We start from the raw sequence: 26,758 nt of genomic DNA, 5'->3' as shown, positions 1-26,758 counted from the left end.
TTGTTTACAGAAGTTGAAACAGACTTCGTGGCGCCGTGCTCCACTTTTTGCCTGCCGAGATTTTGTGCTTACTGATATTTACAGACGTGCTATTCAAGACTGGGACAGTACAATTCACATAGCGCTAAATTAATAGGAGCAATCTGAAGACGTGCTAAGTGAGGAATATGTGTATTAAATTTACAGGAGACCATTAAGACTTGTTAAAATTTGGAATTATTATTCAAGCCCCGAATAATTTTTTTTTATTCAAATATAATTCAAAAATAATTATAGGGTCTATGTTTATGTTTGGTTTGAGGCTTATTCAAATATAATATTTTTAGTTATGGTCTAAATAACAGTGGTGCGAGGCTTATTCGAGTCATTTTAAAGAAGAGCTACTTTTTGTAAAAAAATTAATTAGAAACTCCAAATAGCATTTTTTTTACATCTTTACATATTTTAAAATCATTCTTTATAAGGGTGTTGTGATACAAGTGGGGAGGTTAGGTTGGCCCGCGGTTGGATATTTCATATTTAAAAATAAATATTTTTTATGAGTTGACAATTTTCGTGAAAAATATTTGTATAATGTGAAATATTTATAAAGGTTTATGCAGTTAAATTAAAAATAAATAAAAAGTTCTGTTTTAGTATACGAGACTGAGAGATATATTTTTTTAAAATCATTTCTAAAGTTCACTACAAACATTTACGAAGTACCTAAATAAAAAAAACACGCACGCACGCACGCACGCACGCAGACCGACGCGCCCGCGCATACGCACGCAGACCGACGCGCCCGCGCATACGCACACGCGCACACATGTTGAAAGTTGTGTCATTTATAACGGAAGTAAAATGCCGTGTTTGTCAATCAAATATTTTTTACAAAATATAAAATCTGATTGAATTGCTTGAAGGTAGACAAAGTTATAAATTGTTTGCATTAGCATATGGGTTTATTATGACATACATAATTTATAGGTTATTGTGAAATCCTCTTTAATGTCTATGCGAATTTCTTGTGTTTGTGAACAGATTTAAACCAGAATTAAAATAGTCCCAACTTATATGTTAAAATTATAACATGAAATTTTATGGAAATTATTTATAACATAGCAAAATCATCAGGGATACACAAAAACAAAGGTAGAAAGGTATTTATTTAAACATTTTTTTACTTTGGAAAGAATGCTAAAATATAATAATAATAATAATAAACATATATTATTTCTCAACTTTTTTTTTTCGTGGCAACGCCACATCTCCCTTAATTCTTCATCAGAATTATTGATTCATACATTATTTTAAAGTTTGTATTCCCCGCTATTGACGAAAAATAGACAAATAGTTTATAATTAATGTTTTTGTTTAAACAATTAATTTTTTAAGCATATTTTCATTAGAAATGCTATCTGTTGCCATGACATTCCTAAATGAAATTGTGTTGATGGCATTCCCAAATGAAAATGTATTCAACTAACATGTAGGAGGCGCCATCTATTTACAATCTGTTTAACATTTATCACGATACTGCTCGAAATATTAGCACGGGTCAGCTAGTATTAATAAGAATTATTTGATGCATATTGGGGATACTTTATGGGTTAACAGCTATATGCTCAAATTAAAATATTATTGTCAATCCAAGGACTACAGTGAAACCATGCGTTTTCCTTGCTTCGACTGGCGAATCAGCTATTCCATCACAAGGGAGCCAGCAGATATGCATACCGTTATTTGTAGGTCCTTTGTCATGTGTGACATCGAATACTAAAACATACTTCAGGGTCTCTCCAATCATAGTATTTGTGGATTGACATGATAAGTATTTCACGATTAGTCATCATGGAAATAATAATAATAAAAAAAGGTGGCGTTTCATACTTTTATGTGGGGCGAAAACAGGCCCGGAAATAATAGCAGAACCAATTTACTACAGTTTTATCTTGGTACGAAAATAAGATTGTATACATGCATGGTTAGAATTTCAAATTTATGTCTCCCTTTGGTTCTTTGTTAAAATGCCTCGAATTATCATAATAATTAAATATCTCAAGTGAATGAAGGAAAAAAAATACATCATTTCGTACAGACAACTAAGATAACTTAATAAAACTCCGTGCAAAATTAATTAAAACACGCCAATATATATATATATATTCTTTAACTAGCGCTCGCTCTTAATTGTAGGCCGTCGCGGCAGTTGTTCCCGGACATGGTCGCGTGCAGCGGCGGGGCGGTCATTAGGGCGTCCGTAGTCCTCCGCGCCGGCCGAATTACCGCGAGACGACGCGTTGCAGCCACGCCCCTGGCCTTTGTTCCCCCCCCCCCCAATCCTCTCGCCCCGGGGGGATGCGCTAATTGGTCAGCTCTATTAGGCGCCGTTGCTGCGCCCATAGACTAATTTGACACGCTAATTTCCCCCGCGCGGGGCGCGTCGGCCACCCATCGTTCGCGCGCCACTGCGCTGACGTCGTGAGTATCCCCCCCTGTAGCACCCCCAGGGGGAGGGGGGGTGTATGTGGTCGTTACCCGGCTGCTTAGCTTGCTCGACACGTGGGCGCTTCCCGCGCGCGCGTGAAGCCGTGAGCCATTCGAGTGGTCGCGGCTTGTGGCCACAGGATGTCTCGACTGATCGCGGTGCGGTCAGGCCTCGTAGCGATGCGAACACAGCTGTGGTATTATCAACTGTGTTGCTTGAACAGGGGTCTGAGGAAGTCGCGTGCTGCAGAACTCTAGAAGAAACGCGCCACGAAGCGAAGCTAATGAGACTAATTATTCTGGTCCACGAAAACGAGAGTCGTGTATTATCGCTGAAACATGCAACCTGTCTGGAGGGTTATTCGCTGGTAACAGTGAACAGTGGCATCTATTATTATTATTATTATTATTATTATTATTATTATTATTATTATTATTATTATTATTATTATTATTATTATTATTATATTGTGCTGTAGATGTTCGAGCGTACTCGACTGGAAGTTATTACAGCCAACGGAATAAATATTGTTTCCTCCAGAGTTTATGTTCTTCCAGGAAGTCATCTCGTGAAGTGAATATATTTATCTTTTTTTTTTTTTTTTTTTAATCTTTTTGTGCCCTTCAGTCACCAGCGCAGCGTGTGGACGCTCGTTCAAGTGTTTGCATTATAAAAAGTTTTTTTTAGCAGGTGTACGTTAAGCTTTTAATTTGAAATTATTGCTTTGTGCGATTAAGAGGCCGTGTCAGTAAATGTTTATTTCCAATATTCTGCTCTAGAAGTTCTCTCTTTTAACAGTGAGATTTAGTGGCTTTTTCAACCGAAGGAACTGTAGCCGCAGCGCGTGATAAAGCTACTATACCCTTATCACAGGATTAGTGGGAAGGTTGACAGCTCGAGTTTACTCGACGAAAAATGTATCTGGTTCCTCGACAATCTGAGAGGATGACAATCTGACCGGCGGCTCACTAGGAAATTGCGGATGCAGGGATTCAGAATCAAGAAACCTCACTTATACAACTATGGTATGAGTCGAATCTAAAAATTTTAATACTTTAAACGTATCGGAATACAATTAATCTTCAAACATGTGGTAATTATTCTTTATCTGGATGTAATAGTCCGTGATAAATAATGTTAGTTGACATTAAAAAGTATACGAAATTCATCATGTAACGTTTTAAAAGGATAATAACATAAATGCATATGCTTAGATATTGCATATGCATCACACACAATCTAAATACAATCTCACTTAAGTCAGACTACCTAATTTTTTACAATGCACCATCATACAGTTTAACAGAGGTAGGTGAACCTCTTATCGACGTTGTTTCAAAGAATTTAAATTTACAAATATTATACTATTTATCTTAATACGATATGTAGCCTACCTTTATGAATACGAACTTACAAAAAAATTATTGAATTTATCACATTACACTTTAACATTACACAAGACTAAAACACTAACAAAACTTAATTTTATACATTGCTGTAGCATATTAGAAGACGAAATAACTCACAAGACTAACATTAAGAGGGCTGCATTACAAATTTACTTTACAGAGAAGAAAATATCCTTTCAAGATATTTCATTACCTCATTCATTACATAATACTGACGTTGATGTGATCGTAGATATAAAGTATTTAAAAAATATATTCCATTATGTTTATGTAAATATTTTGAAAACGTTATTGCTTAAAGATGCTCATTATTTAAATAATAACGAATCTTTTACTTTTATGTACTGAACAAACAAAATACTTATAAGTTAATAAGAATAAGCTTAGTTGAGTAACATCTTCAATTTGTATTGAATTCAATGTACATATCGAAAATCATGTACAATGAATGCAACAGATTGAATTCAATAAATATTTGATCTTGTGAAACGGCCATAATATTGATGTAGATTAGGGACCGGAAAAAAATTCGCGGTTTCGACGGCCTTCAGGATAGACTGCACATTCCCCTGTACACTCGGGCAAATAACGGCAGCAGTGGCGTAGCGTGGGTGGGGCGGAGGGGGCGGCCCGCCCCAGGCGGCAGCCCGCGGGGGCGGGTCGCCGGTGAAGCGGGTTGAGATCTGATCTATGATTCATTCATTACATGTGTCAGACACACTATAATGTTCCATTTTTATCTAGAATTTTGCGCACCAACTATTTTTTAATATTTATTTAAAAGAAAAACTGCGAAATCACTGACAGAGCTCTTTATAACGTTTGTTTGTTAACATACGAACGGCAACATCGCATCACGCCGCGCCGCCCGGCGCGCGCGAGCCGAGTTGAGCGGCACTCCTTATTGTGTTAATTACTCATACAAAATCTTTTGTTTCACGCGTCGGCCCGTGTCGATGCCTCTCTTTCGCACTCATTGAATTTAGTACTACGCATTGTACTGTAAAGTTTGACCTTAACCCAGGGCAAACCAAACAACTTCCGCAAACCGGGACACAGTAAAACTCATATATTGCCCCGTACCGCGAGCGCAGGTAAACCCAAAAAAATATTAAAACCCAAACTAATAGCAGGCTTAAAAAATACTAATAAGGTTGCGAACAGTGAGAGGAGGCAGCAAGTTAAAAAGACACAAAATTTATATGACAACATTTTATTTATATATATATATATATATATATATATATATATATATCATAAAATCGTTTCATCACAAATCGGTGCATCCATCATAAAATACATACCCTATTACTACTTATAAAAATAGCTATATAATAATACTAAAAAAATACTTTAACAATTCCCCCGAAAAATTATAATTTGATCATATACTTCGGAGCTCCGAAAATTAAATATAATTACCAAAAAGGCGTTAAAAATATATAAGAACATAACTCCGATAGACTATCATACTTGACTATATTGTCGATTGAACAAGAATTGGCTGCTAATATTGATTTTGACAAAGTTATTTCTGACTTCGCTGCTCATAAGGCCCGTAGAATCCGCTTGTAAAACCGCTCATCCTATTTTAACTTCAATAAAAGGTACCTCATTGCATGTGAAATTTAATTTTAATTAAGCACCTATAGAATGGGGGCGGCAAAATGGGTTTCCCGCCCCAGGCGCCGAGATGGCACGCTACGCCACTGAACGGCAGTTCATTTGCTGCTGACTTGTTAGTCGTCTCAGCTTGTTTGTCTGTGATTCGATCCTTCTTTGGTTGGTGTTTTATAATTGGTTGAGATTCGTCCAGATGAACAGTAAGCCAATAGCAAAATCATCTAAAAGGTATATGTATTTGACTTCTAGCCTATCGCCGAATGAATCCGCGAATTTTTCCGGTCTCTATTAATTATAGATGCTCACATGCATCGTGAGAGTCCGTATAAAGCCTATTACAATTCTATAAGTATACATTAAAATGCTTTTAAAATATACATGTGTAATATAATTAAAACTTTTTTAAGTAAGATCATCACAAAAAAAATGAAAATCCTTCAACAGTAAGTGATGTTTTATAAGATTTTAACAAAACACACTTACAATAAGAGAATACTAATCATACCACATAATTCAACACAAAATATACATTCCAGTAGGCGCTACGTAAAAACAACTTCTATTTTTATGCTGATAACTCTGCATTGTTTTATATATATCATTATTTCTAACTTTTAATATTCTCTACACATTAACTGAAATTACTTATTTACAGAGTCTTAGCTAATGTTGGTCTGTACCACATACAGTACGTACGATATCTCTACGCAAAACACATACAGTTCATTATTAGTAATATCAATTATATTTCATGAACATAATGAAATTAGTATAGGCCCTAGGTTGTTCACTGTTAATTGAGTACTTCTGAAGTATTTTCATTGTGAGTTAACATACATACCAAATGCCATTCTTCCAGTAAAGTTACAAAGAAGACAAGAAGATAATATAAATATGTATGTAGTACCATATTTTAAACCCCTATTAAATGAATAATAACTCAATCTCTATTCTGGACTATTAAGTAATAATTTTTATTAATGTTATTTATAACTTAAATAAAATGACAACTAACAAATTAGTAAAAAAATATAATTACGTGCGATATAGTGTGACATTTGTACTTGGACGGCAAACGAATATAATAAAATGTCTATGACAATGTTAACTTTACTCATTATTATGGAAAGAAACAAAATGGGCAGATAAGCATATTCTACGCTGACATTTAAAAATGCTCAATTTAAAATGAACATTCCAAGAAAATTTATTTTATATTACTACAAAAAATCAAACTGCGGCGTCATTTTCCCGATGACAAACAAAAAAGTTGTATGGTCGCGAATAATACATTCGTATGGCGTCACATCAGCGGAATATTCCCTTGGCATAAATGTGTGAATTCTGTGGCACTAATGGAGAAGTAAACCTTCGCTCGAACACAAAAACAAATGAACGAACAGCTTTTTTTTTTTTTGATAAGATGTGTAATCGGAGACCCCTGGGGTGGTTGAAGAGTGTCAGGTCGGTCGCCAGACCAGATAGTAAAAGCTCAGGGGCTGAGGATAGAAAAGGCATATCTCCAAATTATTAAGTATAAATGTTGTCATGTAATAGTTAAAGACTTGATTACACCCAGGTTTATAAACCCATCATGATCATGAAGACACTAATCGGAAGGTAATGTGCAATACATTTCAATGGCGTTTTCAGTTTTTGCTAAATAATTATAAATATAAGCAAAATTTCAATGTATCTGGACAAATCAAAATATTGATAATATTATTTTCATCACAGAAATAATATATGATATGATAAATAAATTTGAAAAAAGCGGTTATGTTAAATGTATTGTATACTTTCAGTAGGCAAAATTTCCGGCCCCTACCTCTTATAGACTTTGAGAAAAACTGCCTTTTAAAATAACATTGATATAGATAGGAGCGCAAATTTGTGACACGGCCTCTTAAGTTAACAACAGCAAAATCATTATAGGCTATACGTTCTCTCGTAGTACACTACAAGTGTCGTAAATATACTATTAGGTATTTCTGCCTTGGGTGAAGACTTGGACACTGGTTTCTCTGATTAATCTAAGGCTGTAATTAGAAGTATTTACAAGGGTGTACTGGCTTGTATCCAAACTTACAATGAATTATCATAGGAAATAAAAAGAAACCCACGTATCATCTTTTCGGACTCCAGGAACAATATTATCGAGGCCGGCACGTTAACATTGCGAGAATAGATTATTATACCTAATCAAATCGCAATTTTCCAGAAACTGAAAATGCTCCGTGTTAAGAAATGCGGCCGACAACAGCATTCTTACGGGCATGTTTTGTTGAACCCGCAGTGTCTATGTGCTCTCCGTATTGGCTGCGTGTTTGTACGGCGTGACGGCGGCGTGCGCAGATTCACTGATTGGCAATCACGTAAGGAGCGTTTAATGGAGCTGCGGGTAATTAGTTTCGAATGCTGCGCCGTGGAGGGGGTAGCCGGGTAAACCAGACGGCGAGGCTGTAAGGAACAAGCGGCCGTTCCACGCTTCTAGCGCAATAGCCGCAGGGCGTAACGCCTTCCACTCCTTCCCCGATCGTTTTCCCTCCCTCGCAGAATCAGCTCTGTAAATTTTACGGCTTGCGCTCCTATCAAATAAATGGAAACGCTGTTACGTTTTACGATGACGTAAAGTCACAACACGAGCGGGAACTGCAGCTCGTTCCGGGTCGTAACTGAAAACTGCGTGTCTTTTACGGCGTGTTTCGCTTTTTTTTGTTTGTGTTCGCTTTTGCCTTATTTGTTTTCGGCACGGGCAGTGGAGACATTTTAATTAACCTCTGAATGAAATTCATTAGCTTACGTCCTACTTTTAAGTAATCGATACAATAAGCGGCATGTAAAGTGTCCTTTTAACTCTTGAGTGGTTATTTACGGAATGCTATTCCTGGCATGGCTGTTTTTTTAGTACAATTGTTATGACACAATGTTACATTAGTCTGTAATTGCGTTAATCAAGTTCAATATTTTTTAAAAATTATTTTCATATACCATATTTTTTAATACAGTTGTAATAAAAAGAAATACTTTTTCCGATAACAATTTTTGTGGCAAAATAACGTCGTGAATTTGTAAAATGGGTATTAAATTTAAGAGTTTTATGGATAATTTTACTAACACCGGATGGCCATAAAGCCTTTCCAACACTCACCCACACACCCAAACACCCACACACATATTACGACGGGACTATTAGTTTCATATTTACGGAGTAACAGAAGAAATACAAACTCATAAAGCTTTACTACTAAAAAATGGACGAGACGCACGAGCAGACTTGAAAGGGCTTCGTAGAAATGGTTGCTGCGCTGCCCCAACTCTCTCTCTCTCTCTCTCTCTCTCTCTCTCTCTCTATATATATATATATATATATATATATATATATATATATATAATGACGGATGGTCGCGCTGCACGCGAGAGGGTAATCAGGCAATAGCCGTTCATATTCTCTGCTAAAATTTTGCTCACAGCAATTGGTGATTTTGTCTCATAGTACCACGAAATACCCAGCGCTCTCTCCCGCAATGACACCATTCTCGGTTCTTGCGATCGCAGCGCCTCCTGTAACAACTCAAACATTACAACGACTAGATTAAAAAAAAAGTTTGGTTTTATTGTGCCACGAAGCATATAACTGTAACTCTACTAGTCTCTTTGTAATCCATGTATTTATAAAGTTGGGATGTCTATAGCCCACTGGCTTATTTTCAGCCAGAAAATCACCGCGTGTGGATGGTTATGTGAACATTATGTAGTTAGGAAACTTTTGTCAAAATAAGGACGCAAACCTTTAAAATTCATGAACCAACCAATGCTTGCAAATTTATACTAAAACTGCCCATTCAGTTAGGAATCTTCCGCAGTTCCAGTTTTAATTGGAGTCACGTATGTCAGGTGTTAAATACGTGCTTATTTTTTCTTTTGTTACAATGACAAATCTCATTGAAATACAGGAACTGTCACAACACGAATTATGTTAATTAATCACAAACTTGCATGATATACCGGAGGACCGTCATAACATCGGATATAGGTAATTTGCATTTCTAGTTCAATTAGATTAGTTTGTGGGGTGTAGTCAGGGTTGGAGCATCCCTGCGTCTTTCCCCTTGCGAGTCATCTCGGTTGTCTCACAACCCACTGTGTGACGCGAGATGTAACCGATGCGTGGTGGTTTCGAGACCGCAGCATCTCTAGAGACCGGCGGCTATGTCCCTTAGACAGCACCAAGCAACTGACTGAGCGAGTGTGAACTCTTGTGAAAACTTGGGTGTAATTTAGTGCCCTCGCTTGAGATAAAGCACAAGTCTACATGTAGGTTGGCAAATTGACAGGCATGAATGTCACTGTTTGTGATCGGGGCTAGCCTTTGAATTCCGTTCCTTACACCAAGTGGCGCCAAGGGAGAGGCCGCAAAGTGTGCTAGCTTCCCTGGCTGACGTCACGGTCCTGCTGTTCACTGTTCACTGTTCACTGTTCACTGTTCACGTGAGTGCAGCTGTCGCCTCGCGGATTGCTCGTGGCGCAGTCGTCACTGCCTGCGCCTCACAAGAAGTTACTAATGCCGCACATCAGATACAGGCGATAGAAAACACATTATGCGGTTCCGCGAATCGTTAAAAAAAATATGTTAACATGCCGTAAGAAAATTCCTATAATTTATCTGGTACGCAAAGTGAATGGTAAAATAGCCAGTAATTATTTATATCGACTGTAACGCTATATATATATATATATATATATATATATATATATATATATATACACATATACATATACATATACACACATATACACACACATATTTTTTCAAAAAAATAAATTACTATATTTTTTCAACTACAACATGTGTTTATGCATTCACATTCAACATTTTAATAAAAAAAAATCGTGATTGCTTGCGGCCAATTCCCGTAATGGAAAGCGCTGCACTCGCATCACGCAAGAGAGAAAAAAAAGTTCAGAGAATAGACTTTCCCTGGGAAATAACGCTGCACACACTGTTTGCGGCTGTAATTAGAATGGCTGTGCAAACTGTTGCGAACTGTTTGCTGCCGGCGATGGGTGTTTAAACTTTTCATTTGCAAGGTTGCTGTAACTGAGGTGTTTGTTTGTCCAAGCCCGGGCATGAAGAAACAGTTTGTTGGACTGGGAAGAAGAAACATGTCGTACCAGCCGAGTGGTTGTAGAGTTTGCGTACTGATATTTCTTGCTGTGACGTCAGGCCACCTGAAATCCGCTAACAGAAACTCTTAACTCTTCCCATTCATTACTCTCAAATTTATTCGTGTTTATTTATACTTTTGAAAAACCTATTTAGTTTATGACTTTTGTATACTGTGCACTATCTGAGCCGTAAGGTTTTTGTATCTTAAACCAAACTTGGTTTGCCGTATAAGAAATTGTATTCATATTAGGATTTAATATTTTAAATATTCTAACTAGCAGCTGTATTTGTTAACATTAAATAACTCTTTGAGTTGTTCATTGCAACTTGGGTTAATTAACTTAAGCGTGCATGACTCATAACTACATATTTTATAACAGTAAACACAGATCAATTGTTAACTCAATCGATTTGTTCATGATTTTTTTTGTATTTTCACACAGTATGTTAATTTGTTACAGAATAACAAATGAATAAAAAAAGTACCACAACTGTAAATATTTTTTTTTGCCACAAGCGATAGCAAACGAAACAAACAAAAACCATATTTATAGATATAGCCTTCAGTAGGTACAAATCAGGCCGAATATAGAGTGCATTTTCATGTGTGGCAGTCCTGCCTGACTCACTAACAAATATTACTGTTAATTATTCAGTACACGCTGATTTGAAGACTAGTCATTCTGATTATTATTTTTCGATTTCGCTACAATTTTTTTTTTAAAGCAGTCGCTCTAGTTGATTCATGAGGTCTTGAGGCACCATAGTGGTTAAAGAGCCCGCCTAGTCGGGGGTGTATCTGTGTTAGTGAGACGGCATAAGTGCGACGCTTGCTGGTGTGACTGGCACGGTATCGCCTCTAAGCGGAAGTCTGTGAACATGCGCACAGTCTTCTTGTCGTACACAGGGCAACCATGAAATTTAAGCGGTAACCATAACATTAGATGGTGGATAAACTAAAGGTGTAATGCAAGGCCCTAAAAATACAGTTTAAAAACGAGATACGGAAACATTACTCTTCCGCTCTCAGCGCATTCTTAAATTAATTTCGTAAACAGTCCCCACTCTGATATCTTGAGCAGTTTTCAAATCGCGTGGTTTCTTGTGAAGTTTGCACACCGTATGTGTGGATATTGTTACCCTTTCATCTCTACGAGCAAGGCACTTAACTGGCTTGCAACGCCGATTTATAGGTAAACGTTCTCAGAAGCCGCCTATACAATCGTACCTAAGATCATTCGTGACGACACTGGTATAGGTAGGTGCAGGCTTTGAATGAGCGGTTATTCACCGGAGGCCCGCACGTAGTGAGTAGTAGTTTTACGGGGCGCCATCTAGGCACGTACGTGTCGCATGCGGACAGATGTGCCCTCGTGCTTAGCCTTTATTAACATTCACTGAGTCTGAAAGCTGGGTTCGGACCTCCACTATCCTCAGTGGACAGAAATATTTGTTTTTAAAATACCATCTTGATCCCCGGGTGTGTAAAAACGCAGGAATCGCTACCATCAGGCGAATCACAGGCATTCTTCAAGTTATTGAACAACACCTTGGGACATCACCAGAGACTGGAAACTTTCGCCGGCTCGGTGACCTCTGTAGGATAAATTCCACACTCAATTTCATACGTGGGGGTGCATGCTATCTACTCATTGGCGTTTTACTTGGTTGCCCGTGGTTCGATACCTCTGTAAAAAAAAGGGGGGGGGGGGGGGGTCCCTCATTCGTGTATAGTCCTCCAGTACAGCAAGCGGGCCAAAGTTAAAATTGTTTCCAGCTTCAGCCTGTCACGAAGTGAAACAGCAAATTGTCTCGGTCTGTATGGATCCACGCCTCTAATAAGAGGGGAGGGCCTTATTGAACCGGAACGCGACAGGGTTTCTGACCCGGCAGGCAGGCTGGCTTCGCCGTTTTCTGTACTCGTCGGCCACTTAAATGAAAACAAAACATTGTTCTTATTTGTAGACTTTTTTTTTAGCGACGTCATTTACTACTAATATTAATGTCATACGTTAATATTAAATAATATTAAAATGGATTGGCATGAGCTAAATACCCTTAATTTTAAGATACGTATTGGCCGGAAATAATGAATAGCTATCGGGGAAAAAAAAATTAACAGAATCTTTGTGTGTGCGTTCACTCAGATTTTTTGAGCAGTTTATAGATAAAATATAACTGCCTCGGTGATTTTAAACTGAACAGAAGGAATACTTATGAAATAAAACTAAAAAAAAAAAAAACTAAAAAAAAAATCAAACACTATCCCTGCTGGCCTTGTGGCGTGGATCAACGAGGACTCTCACAATTAATTAAAGTGTTTATAAAAAGGGAGGAGTGAACATCGATAAGTACGCCGTTGAAAGAAGCACCACCCTACCCCCACTTGTGCTGCATCCATTCGCTCATAAGATCGTCGCGATGATTACTTCTCGAGAGGTAATCGGCAGTGGACCGCACCGCGGTGTAAAGGCTTGTCTAGGGGGGGGGGGGGGGGGGTTGTTATCCAAACCTCTGATGAGCTCAGTGAGCTGATGGGATCCCTGGGGAGTCCGCCTGGAGGGGAGGACACGACCGCAGTATTGATTTCCGGCGCGGTCACGTGCGTTGTGTGTCATCTCTCTTTCATTCTCTCTCTTACTCTACCTCTCTCTCTCTCCCTCCTTCTCCCGCTACATACCTCCCCCCTCTTTTCCAATTCCTCCCTCCTTCCTTCATACCTCCCTCTCTCTCTCTGATCTTCTCATTTCGATACGGCGGCGGGTAGCAGCCAGCCAGGGCTGCCAAAGCCCGGCCTCCGGCTAATGAATCTTTTAGGGTGGCAGCCATTAATGGCGGCCGGGCCATATCGCTGGCCTAGGTCTGCTGAGGGGAGGGAGGCATGAGCGAGCCAACCGGTAATTGTCAGCGGAGGAAAGCAAGCCCCGTAAATTAAAAATGATATTCCTTTTTATGCCCGAAAACCTCTGGCCTGGCAAAAAAAAAAGTGTAATGCGTTGCGAAAGGTTGCATGCCGGTAAAAGGCCAGACTAGAAATGTTTTCAAGGAAAACTGAAACAAATCTCTTGTCCAAAGTTATTAGTTGTTAGTTGTGGTATCTTTAGTAAAGTTTATAGAAATTTATGAATAACCTTTGTCTATAATAAATTTTGAAAGAAGTGTTCTTAAATTTATTTTGAATTATATATCTAGATAAATCACACGTTAACAAACGGTTAGCAGATATAACTAATATTATGAATCGAATGAGTGTTTTTTTTTTGCTATCAACATTTATAATATTAGATAGTAATGTTAACTATTACGTTTTATTGGCTTTCCATCTGTGAAACTTCTGGCCAAAAGAATACTGTGCTGGCCATAAATCATACATTTTAGCAAATCAACAAAACAATGCGTCTCGAATATGTAAAAAAAAAGTGCTGTTACGAGTTTCTGCCGCGAACGTTAGACGGTGATAATTATTATGCAAATAAACTATGAATATGTATAAAACAAGCACTTAAATATGTTTTCCGAAACTTCGGTTGGGATCCTTGTTTTCAACATGCACCAACATAAAGAGAAAGCCTTATGAAAGCTCAAAATGCATGTCAAAAGCCTTAAGAGCAACAGCATTTTGTTGATTCTTCTACCTTTGAGTTTAAAAGCTATCTACCAAACCCCAGAGACAGGCTTCTTTAAGTTCTTTCTGGAAATCCAATTCGAACAAAACAGCTGATATTTGATAAAGAAACATGAAAGCCCAAATGTAATATAATTTTTGATAATTAGCTAATAAGCTAAGCTAGGTTATACAAAGTTAAGATTTCGGTTTCTTTTTATTTTGGAACGGAAAAATAAGTAGGGCACTTGTTTATCATGGTATAGAACATTATAATTATCAGACAATAGTTAGATACGATTAGAAAATTAACTGCAAAGTTAATTGCAAAGTTATTTTTAGATTGGTTACCACATCGTTCCCACCAAGTAAAAAGCTACGGAGCTGTGTATTATATATTCTATTCGCTCACGCGTAAATTTCCGGTCTGCATTATGTATGGCCGGCCATGGGCAGCTAATCCCAGTCTGTTTGTGCGTTTGTGACTTCCATATGAGCCGAGAGTAGGGTATCCACATGTGTTAGCAACTGCTCAGTTTTGTTACGTTAGCCACAACTGGAGGAAATTAATACGCATGTAAAAAAAGAAAAAAAAAGTTATATAATTTTGATGTTACAAAACATTACTAGTGAACATGTGCAATATCGAAACAAATCAACAAAATTAATTTTCCTGATTGTCGTCTGAGCCAGACTTTGCGATTGAAATTGACTATAAAACCAAATGATGGGGATTTAAACCTTTACGTAAGTCTTGAGATCGATTTGGACAAAGTATTCCATGGTTGTGTGTATGCGTATCTGTATCACACACGTCCATATGCGTCTCTTTCTCTCTCTCTCTCTCTCTCTCTCTCTCTCTCTCTCTCTCTCTCTCTCTCTCTCTCTCTAGAGTAGGATATATAATGACACCAATTCCACTTATCTTTATGTAGGAATGATCGAGTTGTAAAAAAGCTGAAGTACATCCGCTAGGGACAGAACTCAGAACTTGGTCGAGCTACTACGTAGCCGAACTACGTGGCATTGGTGTCATCAGTGGCGTGTGGAAGCGGGTGGTTGAGCGTGGTGACTGAAGTGCGGGATTTCACAAACCCATAATAAGTTATTTATTTTCTATTTATTTGCTATCGTCTTTAATGTGGCGAAGTTAAGGCGAAATGCCTTAACTTACATCTTACAGCATTTTCTGTTATTACATCATACATTGAAATTTGAAAAAAAAAATCATAACATAAAAATAATATATGATAGAATAGGTAATATGATAGAAAGATTTTTTTTTTTACTAAATGTTCAAAGATGAGAGGTAGCAATTACAAAATTTAACCAAGGTAACTAAGAATTAAGCATTGGCATACACGTACTGGAAAATAATTTACTCCTTAAATCAATCCGGCGTTGTCAAAACACGATGATAATAAAACCAGTCACTCACACATTCACGCGGTAAGTAGTTAGGCCGCGATGTGATCACGGTAAGTAAGTGTTCAAAGATGTTTTTTTCAGCCTGTTTTTGAAATTGCTTTGGTTTTTGATTGCCTTGTCGTCTATCGCCGTTGTGATAAAATACACGCTTCGTGTGAAAAGGCGATAGTCGTTAGTTGCTCGTGAATGTCTGCGACTGGATTGTGTAATTCGGTCACGGCCGTTGAAAGCACTGGCCGGGTTTTAGGGCGCTGGGGCATGACCCGTGAGTTAGTGAGTTAGCCTCGCTTCTTCCTGTACTCGCCACCTTTACTAAGTTCAATATTGGGACGTAATAAACCAAGCAAAAACATAGTCATGTAGCACCGGTATCGATAGTTATTTTGTTAATTTTATAGGAATATGCATCTGTCATAGTTTGATTGTTCCTTACAGCACCTGTCATAAAAGTGTCACCCTGTCGTGAACAAAGTTTATGGTACTCATGCAGTTCTACTGTGCTGTGGAGTTAACACGGGTCTCGTTATGTTAACCACGCGCCATCGATATGTTCAACTGTAAGTCGCACAACGCGTTTTCACATCACCTCTGTGACGTTAAGCTGAAATCATCGTACCATGGAAGTTGATCAACATTCAGGATAACGCAAAGATCAACGTAGTGACAGCCAACCAACTAAAAACAGAACTACGATTTTGTTTATTTTTTTTTTCATCTAATGAAGACCATGACGCTGGAACTTGAAAGTTAAATTTATACATCCGGGATTTGTGGTGAAATGTTTCATATTCACTATTGTACTACATTTGCACTTGTTTTTAGTAATAATACTTATTCCAGGGCGCAGATATATTCTTTATTTGTAAGCGAGCACGGCTAACTGACGCAAGGGGACTGTCTGCTGGACAGAGAGTGCCCCGGCCTCGTGGCGCCGCCTCTGCGGCCAGGAACAAATACACACGCGGGGAGGGGGTTGTTGGAATGCGCTCCCCTCCATCCTTTTGTTTTCCCAACCTGTTCCTTTTTACTACCCGCCTCGGCAGGAAGCCATTTGAAGCTGACTTGCTGGCTCGCCCGCCTCCATCACAAGCACTGCACTCCCGGCATGTGCCATCGCACTGCGCCCGGGCTCGCTTCCAGACACTCCCCGAGGAGTGAGTGACAACACCAGTAAACCTGTCGCTGCACACGCCTTTTCAAAATATGTCTCTCGTGTTCGGAAATTCCCTTCCTTCCTTCCACGCAGTTGTGCTCGACACCGAACGGATCGGAACCTCCAATGGACATGAGGGAGATTAGAATGAGATACCAATCACCGGGAAGAGCGTAGAAAAAGCGAGGGGCTGTTGCCAACTTGCTGCCACCACTAGCACCACTCCCTCCCTCCGAAGGCTTCGCCGAGACAGACACGAATGAGTTCACTAAAACAATTTGTAGTGCAGATGCTGGGCCACTACGGTTTCGAGGGCTCTCAAGTGGGGAGCTGTCTTGACCTCCTAACACCCGTTAAACTAACTGATCGCCTTATGTTTGGCTCATGGGCGATCACGTTCGGTCGGCCAGGAACTTTGCCCATGCGAATACGCATACAAATGTTTTCGAAACAATTAACGGCATGGTTGTCTGGATTGTTAGTGTAAAATTCTTACACTAATTTCGCATAGTAAATGTTTTACTTTAAATGTCAACGGATGAGCATCTTTCGTGGCCGCCGAAGACCCAGCGAAAATCTCGCCACTAAAGAATGACGCAGAATCATGGCTTACGCGTCACCTTGCACACCGAAAAGCTTTCAAAGGTAAAACAGAAGTTGAGGTAAGCCTGGAAATTCTGCAGCCAACAGTTATTTATTTTTAAATAAGGTAAACATTGTAACTGTCGGGAAGTTGTATATGCATGCCGACTGTTGGCGTAGCTGGGCGGCTGTCGTCTTCTTGTTCCTGAGATCTGATTATCGGCTGACAGCTCTCGAGCTGCGCAGACAGGCCAGTCAGAAGAAACACGGCGGCGACTCTGACTCTGGCACTACCCACAGATGATCTGCAACCACAAACATCTAAACGTTAGTTAACAATGAGTTATCTCGTGTCAAGAACGAGTGTTCTTAAGTGCCAGAAGTTTGTTATATTGTAAATAACTGTAAAATGTATGGTAAACATTCATCCGAACCTGACAATAGTAAAACCTGTAAGGGGGCCAGGAGGTTAAATACAAAAATAAAAAGGAAGATGAAAAGAGGTTGAAGGTATAAGAACAAACTCTCAAAAAATGTTTAACTGAATGTGAATGTGTTTATCGGAGAGAGTGTGGACGTTGATAGACACTCCCCTCAACAAATGTCAGGAACACCAAACTTCAGTCTGTCTGGGTTGCGTGAGAAAAATATCTCATTGCAGCCTATCACTTAAGAAAACTATTGACATATGGTACAAATGCTGGCTGCCAGCAATCAAAAAACATTTCTCGTCAATGTGTCAAATTTTCGGCGCTGGATTTCTCAAGTTCTCTGAAATAGTTGTGTTGCGTAAAAAAAAAGGTATATTTTGGTTGGTAACAAATAATTTTAGTTGTTAGGAGAAAGAAATGGAGAGAGAGAGAGAGAGAGAGAGAGAGAGAGAGAGAGAGAGAGATTGTTCTAATTCGACTTCGAGTTTAGAATTTTAAAAAATGATGGTGGTCATGTACTACCACAATCACGCGGTCATACGCTCATATATAATATCTACTATGTATGGGCCTACAAGATATTTTTGAAATAATGTGTCTGGACGAGATAGGTTACGTATCTATGAATAATTGTATTTTTTTTTATTTTGGCTAAAATGGTTATGGTATTGCGTTTTGAAAATGGAGTAATTTTTAAGATCTCAAAACATAGGCGAGCTAGATCAAACACTATGCTACTTATGTATATATATCTTAGCAACTAAACAAAAAAGTTACTATGATAGTATAGCATTCTGAAGTATAATAAAAAATTGAATGAGATATATTCTAAAAACGTAAGGGTAACATTTATGCCGTGATATCTATACTTCTATACTAATATTATAAAGTTGAAGAGTTTGTTTGTTTGAACGCGCTAATCTCAGGAACCACTGGTCCGATTTGAAAAATTCTTTCAGTGTTGGATAGTACATTTATCGAGGAAGGCAATAGGCTATATTATATTATCAATAACATTAGGGATCCTTACTAAAAGTCCAATTTAGAATCAAATGCGTTGGAGGGGGTTATATACAACATGCAGTACACGTACGAAGTGTGTGTTGACAATGCCGCAGGCGCTAGAAGTTTATTTCCTATTGCCTATTAACATTGTTGCCACGCACTAGATGCCTTATCATTCTTAATTTTCACATACAAGTAAAAAACACCCGTGTGATATTAACAACGAAGCAATCAGTACCCTCATAGAATACATAGAGATAGTGTGAGGTATATATGTAGATAGGACTATAGATGTAGATGGAGATAAATATATATTTAGAGACATGGATAGATTATTTGTATATGTGTAACTACTTCAAACATATTACAAAACAAAACTGAATGAGGCATTGCAATACATGCCGAGCATTAGCTAGATAATGGAATCTTTTCAATATTAGTAATCCCTTATTTTTCAGTTTTTTTTTTCTATATTGCTTTATAGAGTCTAGATTACATACATACCAGGTAAATAACTATAAACTGGCAGAACAACGTCTGTTGTTATCGGAAAGTGATATAAATTATTTTGCACACTTGACATTCAAATTAAAAAGACAATTACTAACTACATCTGATCTCTAAACAGTTCCCCTTCACCCTGTGTTTAGCCCGGGCAACGCTTGGTACTGCAGCTAGTCGGAAATATATACAATATCACAATGAGCTAGAATTATAACACGTGATTTAAGTTTAACTAACTTTTAAGTTTTACGTAAAACATTATTAATTTTTTTTTGGCGGGGTGAGGGGGGGGGGGGAAGCTGTGATGATCTTGCACAATTTCTGTCGCACGCTGGTGCGCATGGAAGCGGCACGGTATAGTAAACAGTGTCGTGCTCGCACCGAGGGGTGCTGCGCTTCAACAATAGCCTCGCGCGGCGGTTGGGAACCCTGGTGTTGGTTTCGCCTGGTTTCTCGGGAGTTGCGTGGCTTCTCCTACTACTGGCTATCATTTCAAACCCCCCGCAATTCAAAAAAAATAAATCTTTCACAACCTGTAAAATTTATTGTAGTGATAACTGCAAAACGCGATCTTTGCATATCGCATATAAATTTTCAGGTTTCCTACGAATAGAGAATGGACTTGTAGTGTTTTGCCTATTAGAGTTGAACTGAACATTAAAACAAATATCTGGAAAACTCACCTGGTGGACGGGGGCCTGGGGGTTTTTACCCCCTCTGCTCCACCGTCTGAGAGGTGTTGTTCCTCACCTGGTTGAAGATTGTTGTACCAAGTTATTGGGACGCAGGGGCGTAGCCGGGGGGGGGGGGGGGTGTATAGGGGTTCAAAAAAAAACCCCCACCCTTAGCTCCAAATCATTAATTAATTTCTTATTCATCACTCAAACAAATTTCATATTAAATTTAATAAAAAATTTTAACATTACAATATTTGAATTTAAGTACCGAAAACTGCTAAAATAGCACTATTTTACACCTTAAAATACAAATTTTTCCCGGCGCCCGCTTTAATACGGGGGGGGGGGGGGGGGGGGGGGGGCATGCTTCTTAACACCCCCCATACACGAATCCTGGCTACGCCACTGTTGGGACGTAAAGGGTTTCCGCTTGAACACGGGCGCGTGTACACACCCGACGGACCGGCTGTTGCAGGACATGCTGGACGTGTGCGTGGGCACCAGCGTGGGCACCATCACGGAGCCGGACTGCCTGGGGCCCTGTGAGCCGGGCACCAGCGTCACCCTCGAGGGCATCGTGTGGCACGAGACGGAGGGCGGTGAGTGCCACCTGACCGCACTGCCAGGTCGGCTGTCACGTCATTCAGTCCTCTCTCTTTTTAAAGTCTTTCGCATGGATCCCCCCAAAAATATAAATAAAAAATCAACATTTAAGAGGCCACTCCAGTGTTTCAGGGGCACTGCGCAACCCGCGTTAACATCATAAGATTCAATGCTATTTTCATTTTGCTTATAACTAATTAACTAATATAGATTTCGAAATGATGCTTGCTTGATATGTAAGACAACGATGCTCTTATCAAAGCCCCTTTCTTCAAAAACGTGCATAAATTATGGTTTTATACTAATCTTTACTACTATGAATAAGTGTATTGTCTAGGTTTGAACCATAATTTATGCACGTTTTTGAAGAAAGGGGCTTTGATAAGAGCATCGTTGTCTTACATATCAAGCAAGCATCATTTCGAAATCTATATTAGTTAATTAGTTATAAGCAAAATAAAAATAGCATTCCATCTTATGAGGTTAACGCGGGTTGCGTAGTGCCCCTGAAACACTGGAGTGGCCTCTTAATTTCAGTTGAAAATTAACAGCAGAAAGGTTGCAGTAATATGTAATAGATTGCCTGCCTGATTAAAATACACCATCTCTTAATGTAATGATACTGAATTAGGAACATTTTTTGTTTCGTTGGCATACTTTCTGTTAACATTTACTCTACCGACTAGCCTACGTATATCTGTGTCTCTGTTTCACGCTAAATTACGTCATGCATAGGCTCGGAAACAGGAATTGTAACGGGCGCAAGACAGACAAGGTTTAATTATCCGTGGGTTCATAAAATGCGGCATAGATTCCACCAGGCTGTGTGGCAGTTGGCGGACTTCGTGACGTAATTAAATAATGGTAGACCAACGGTTAAAAAAGAAAGAAAAGAGTTTATTCATTGGCCTGCAGTGATGTTGGCGTCAGCCACAGTGCAGATCCAGCTCATGTACTGACACTAGGCGTCGAGTTGGTTTTTCAAGCAGTTTTAAGTAATTTCCGGCTATACATTTCTTAAACAACATAGCGATGGCTATGTTCAAGACGACAAAAAAAAAATTGGTTGTCTGTAAAGTCGGTTTACGGACGATAGTTGAACGTGACAACGTCATAACAAAACATTGATGAAATAATTGCATACTTTTATGAATAAAATTGAATCATTTTTATTGAATTATCACTATTTTGTATGGATACAAAGGAAATTTAATTGATAAATTTACTTTTATTTGCACTCATTAATTCAAATATGTTTATTACTTTAACGAAGAGATTATTTTAACTATAACTTTTATACATGTTTGCTATTTAACTTCTTCCAATCTGTGTTATTCTGTTAAGGATAGGAAGATGATAGGAAAAGTAGGAAACAAATGGGAGTGTTTCAAGGATGATATGAAGGAAAATGGCTTACCCAAAACCAAGATGCTGTCAAAAATAATATATTTGCGCCACGGACTCTGCAGCAATTCTAGGAGGAACGGGTTAGCAAAGAGCAATGAAAATGTTACATTGAAATGCATGAAAACAGAATTATGCCACGGACTCGGTCGCAATGCTAGGAGGTTCAGGTTAGCAAAGAGCAATATAAAATGAGCGTAACGGGACACAGCGAAACGTGACAATTTGCGTAACGGGACACTTTTTCGTGCGTGCAGCCAGCGTTTATTAATTTATTAGACGTTGTCACGTCAAAAACGTATTTGAAAATTCAACATTACTTTTAAATAACCGTACCGATTGTGCTGAAAATCGGTGGACGATCGTTAAATTACATTGTATTAATAATTTAAACGACGAAAACATGATTGAAAAGTCAAATCGATGGTTGTTCCAATCGAATGGAAGAGAGATGCGGCGCAAGCGTACAATGAGCGTAACGGGACACATCGTGGTGGGACAATGTGCGTTACGGGACACTTTTTCGTGCGCGCAGCCGGCGTTCATCGATTTATTAGACGTTGTCACGTCAAAAAAAAAAAAAAAAACAAGATTGTGAGATGATTTTTTAAAATAAGGAATTGATAATTTGTTTTTAAAAAATTAAAATCATGCCAAATGTTTATTATGAAAGTAATGCACTAAAGCTCGGTCTCTCACGCAATGTTGATTATTTTAGTTTTCTTTTGTAATTACTTTTATTAAAGGGCTATTTATAAAATTTTAACTCAATACCTCCCTTGCATCCCCCCCCCCCTCCTTTTACAAATGCAAGGGTATCGATTTAAAATTGTATAAATATCCCTTAAATAAAAGAAATGAAAAAACAAAAAAAAAATCTACATGGCGTGTGAGGGCAAGCCGTAATTCGTAGATGGATGTGAAAATTTAAATCTTGCTGTCACGTATTAAACTTTTTATTAAAAATTAGTATTTTTTTAAAAAGTATTATATAGTATTTTTATAATATTTACTGATATTCTGCTTGGGACACAGTTAAAACTGTTGTTGCCGTCTTGAGCATATTCTAGTTATTCTAGTTATTCATTCTCATTGTAAGAATCATTTATCAAATTACCTGACCGCTTTATATCACATCATAATTTTTTGTATGTAGTTTTAAAATATATACATATATTTTTTTAGTTTATCGCATGTTTGTCTACTTTGTTATTCATGTAATAAAAACTAAACCTTTAAGTAGAGACAATGGACATTTTGAGACGCAGTATGCCTGAGGCTCGAGTGTGCGAGTGTGTTTTGTGTTTGTCGAGGAGGGTAGGTGTAGCTGAAGTCACTGAGTTGTAGCCGATGTCCGGCGAGTTGACGAGGCTCCTCTGTATGTTTTGACGTTATCGCTTGCCCACTTCCGCCCCTGGCCCATGATGGAAACCAGCAATACCATTGAATATATATAACTTATAGAAGTCGCGAGGGGATAGGATTTATTATTCCAATTTTCGGATCCAAAACTGAGGTAGTTGTTAGCTCCGCCGCTAGACAGCTCTTCTTTCCACAAGAGGGTACTCGTAGTTACCAGCTTCCACGCCAGAGAGCTGTAGCGTCGCTTTTTTCAAGGTCGTGCGCGTAATTCTCTGTTTCACTCTATCGAGAGGCGGTGCCTTTTGTTGAAATCCGAGCGCTTAGATACCGGCGGGCGCAACTGTATTGGAGGAGTACGGCCACCGAAAAAAAAAAAAAAGTGCGGTTAAAAGATGCCAACATCAAAAATTAAGTTTTAATAATAAGAAAACTACAGAAATTTCTTAAAGCGTATTAGATTGGAATGTACAGTATAGTGTACATTCCCACTGACATTCGTAGTTCAGAATTTATAAAATGTTGTGTTAACGGAGTGGCGCATTGAGTAAAATGGCAAAACATAATTTGGAATAATTCTTGACAACGTTGAATGATTTTGGTAGCTATGAAACAACTATGGCTGCGATGACTGTTCAAACGCGTGCACGTGTTGTTATTAGTAACTGAAACTAATGGTATGATGTCATACTTTGTGGCTATGCAGTTTATAATTTTTTTAACATAAAATGAAGCATTTTTACATAATGTTTTGGTTGTTTCGTAATTCAAAATAAATAATCTTAAACGTTATATGGTGAATATTCCCAGTAGCGAATGACCACAAAAAAAAATCAATTTTGCCAACATAGATCTGAAAAGTTAACGATTTACTATGTTAAGTTGCTTATAAATAACGCACATTTCCCGGATCTCCAAAGAAAATAAGTGTTTGTTATAGCATTGAGTTCCCACTCTTTACATTCCTTGCTTTGAGGTTAGATGCACAAGTTAAGCCCGGGCTACATTCGCAATAGCAAGCAAACAGCACAGACGCACAGAAGTTCAACATACACTATTAGATATGAGCTGCCACATTGGCAAATAGCACGCGCACAGAAAAATAGCACAGGATCGGCGCACAGAAAGTTCATTAACTTTTAACTTTTAGGTTATTTTCTGTGCGCGACCATGGTGGTAGCCAATCAGCAAACAGTTTTAAGTACTACTCGAGTGGGCTTATAAAAGAACAATTGTCACGAAAGTATTGGTGCTCTTGACTTGAGTAGTTTGTTATTGTTTTCAAACACGCGATAACATAAAAATGGAAGGCACATTTGATAGCTTTTTGATAGCTGTAATAGAAAGTAAAAATATTTTGTATGACAGGGGATCCGCAGGATACAAAAATGAAGAAGCTAAATTAAATGCTTGGAAGTCTGTGTCTGAATGTGTTAAGGAAGCCGGATTTGAAATAAACAGTGATATATATTTTTGAATGCTCATTGTGTTTTGTACGTAAACTTTGAAATATTTAAAATATTTCTGGCTTTAACGAAAACCGTACCACAATAACAACACACGAATCTAAACAAACGTCACGTATGCCAACTTCAGTGACCAAAATTGTGAACGGGAGTTTTATATTTAAAAAACTTTTTTGAATGCTTCCGGTATTATTTTGTGTTGTGTTGTGCGTGAATGTAGCATCAAGCTCTCTGCTATCTCTGTGCGTGTGTGCTATCTGTGTGCTGTTTGCGTGCTATTGCGAATGTATCCCGGCCTTTATGCTCGTAAAAACGATGCGCAAGTATTTTGAATACAAATATATTTTCTTTTAATAACCGAAAGGTAAATATTATTTCCATGAAATATAATACAATTCTTTAAACACAGACAACATATAAGAGCTATTTTTTGTTTATTATTCCATCTGGCGTGATAAATATTAAATTTTAAAAACTGTTTGTGGATTTTTAATATAAAATAAATATTTATTTATGACATCAATTTAAATTGTTCAAAAAATTCACTTTGGTATGAATTAAACCAAATTCATGTTATCCAGGGCACAAAATTAGAAACTACCAAAAAAGATTATTTACATTGCTGTTTTGTGTAAATCTGTGCACGGACTTAGTAAGTGACATATTTATAATTCCTCATTTTAGCAACCCATTTTAACACAAGAGAAAAATGATTTTATACTAAAAAATTATTATTTTAAACCATTAATTAGCAGGAAACATGTATGAATAATCTATTTAAATTTGCATTTGAACAGTGAATATTATTTTGCAATAATAAATATTTTTATCATCGTATATTACTGATGAAAAGTTTGTATTTCCATCTAATCAGAAGTATTATGACACAGTTAATTAAATTGCTTTACAAGTTTTTATTCACATGAAAATCATTAAAAATTGGTTGGGAAGTTATATAAATATACAAATACAAATCATTATACATACAATTTTATTATCTTAGTGGATTTAAATTAATGGTGTCCCAGTGACTACTGCGAAGAAAAAAGTCTTGCGAAAGGTTTCCTCGTAATTGAAATTCGTCAAAAAAAACTATCTCTCATTTTTGGTGACATTTCTGACAAGTGGTACGATGAAATTTGAAACTGGTAAATGAATGTTGTGAAGCAATAAACAAAATATCACATTCGTGAACTAAAAATGCATAATTGTTTTTATTTTATAATAAAAGTGTATCTAATAACCCGTGGCTTTGCTCACGTAATTTCCGGGTATTGCTGATATTCTACCATTTTAAGAAAATATGTATTAAATTTCAAAGATTTTTGAAGAATTATACACAAAGAACTGTCAAGTATAGAACATATTTAATAAATAAAAATATTTTTACGACTTATTTTTAATTGGTTTAGCGTAAGTCTATTTTAACTTTTATTTAAAATTAAGTACCTACCTTATTTTCTATCTCCCGGTTTAGTGACTTTGAGAATATATTTTTCCTTAATGAAATCTTAACTCTTTTCCATCCGACGAAGAAGCCAATTAAAAAATAAACTAAGACCCCCACGCACTTATTGTATGTTAAGACTGCCATCGTTTTAAATTACTTTAATTTTTTTAGTTATAGTCATGCTTAGTATAATAACATAATATGCCTTATTACGCATACATTTCAGTATTCATGAAACCAATGCATTTTTATTTGAAATGTAGAGCAGTTACCAAATTTCTTATCTCGCATATTGATCTTTTGGTATGGCTAGTATTACTTAAACTAAATTTTTGAATTTTCACTGATGCACTGTTTTCCCTTTTCTATGTGATTTAGAAAATATAGCAATATACGTAAACCAATTAAACTAAAATCATC

At 37.6% G+C, this 26,758-nt stretch overlaps 1 protein-coding gene across 4 annotated transcripts in view; it reads left to right on the top strand.

The window, feature by feature from the left end:
• LOC134530506 (zinc finger protein 608) overlaps positions 1–26,758 on the top strand; it is a 142,288-nt gene that overhangs the window by 106,895 nt on the left and 8,635 nt on the right. For all 4 annotated transcript variants that reach the window (XM_063365376.1, XM_063365373.1, XM_063365372.1 and 1 more), the window contains exon 3: positions 20,532–20,655. In XM_063365376.1, the coding sequence (XP_063221446.1) occupies positions 20,532–20,655 (124 nt within the window). The remainder of the gene's footprint in view (positions 1–20,531; positions 20,656–26,758) is intronic.

This window comes from Bacillus rossius, chromosome 3, assembly GCF_032445375.1.
Source record: "Bacillus rossius redtenbacheri isolate Brsri chromosome 3, Brsri_v3, whole genome shotgun sequence".
Taxonomy (NCBI): Eukaryota; Metazoa; Arthropoda; class Insecta; order Phasmatodea; family Bacillidae; genus Bacillus; species Bacillus rossius.
The sequence above is the reverse complement of the archived record's forward strand: the minus strand, read 5'-3'. Positions and strand labels throughout refer to the sequence as shown.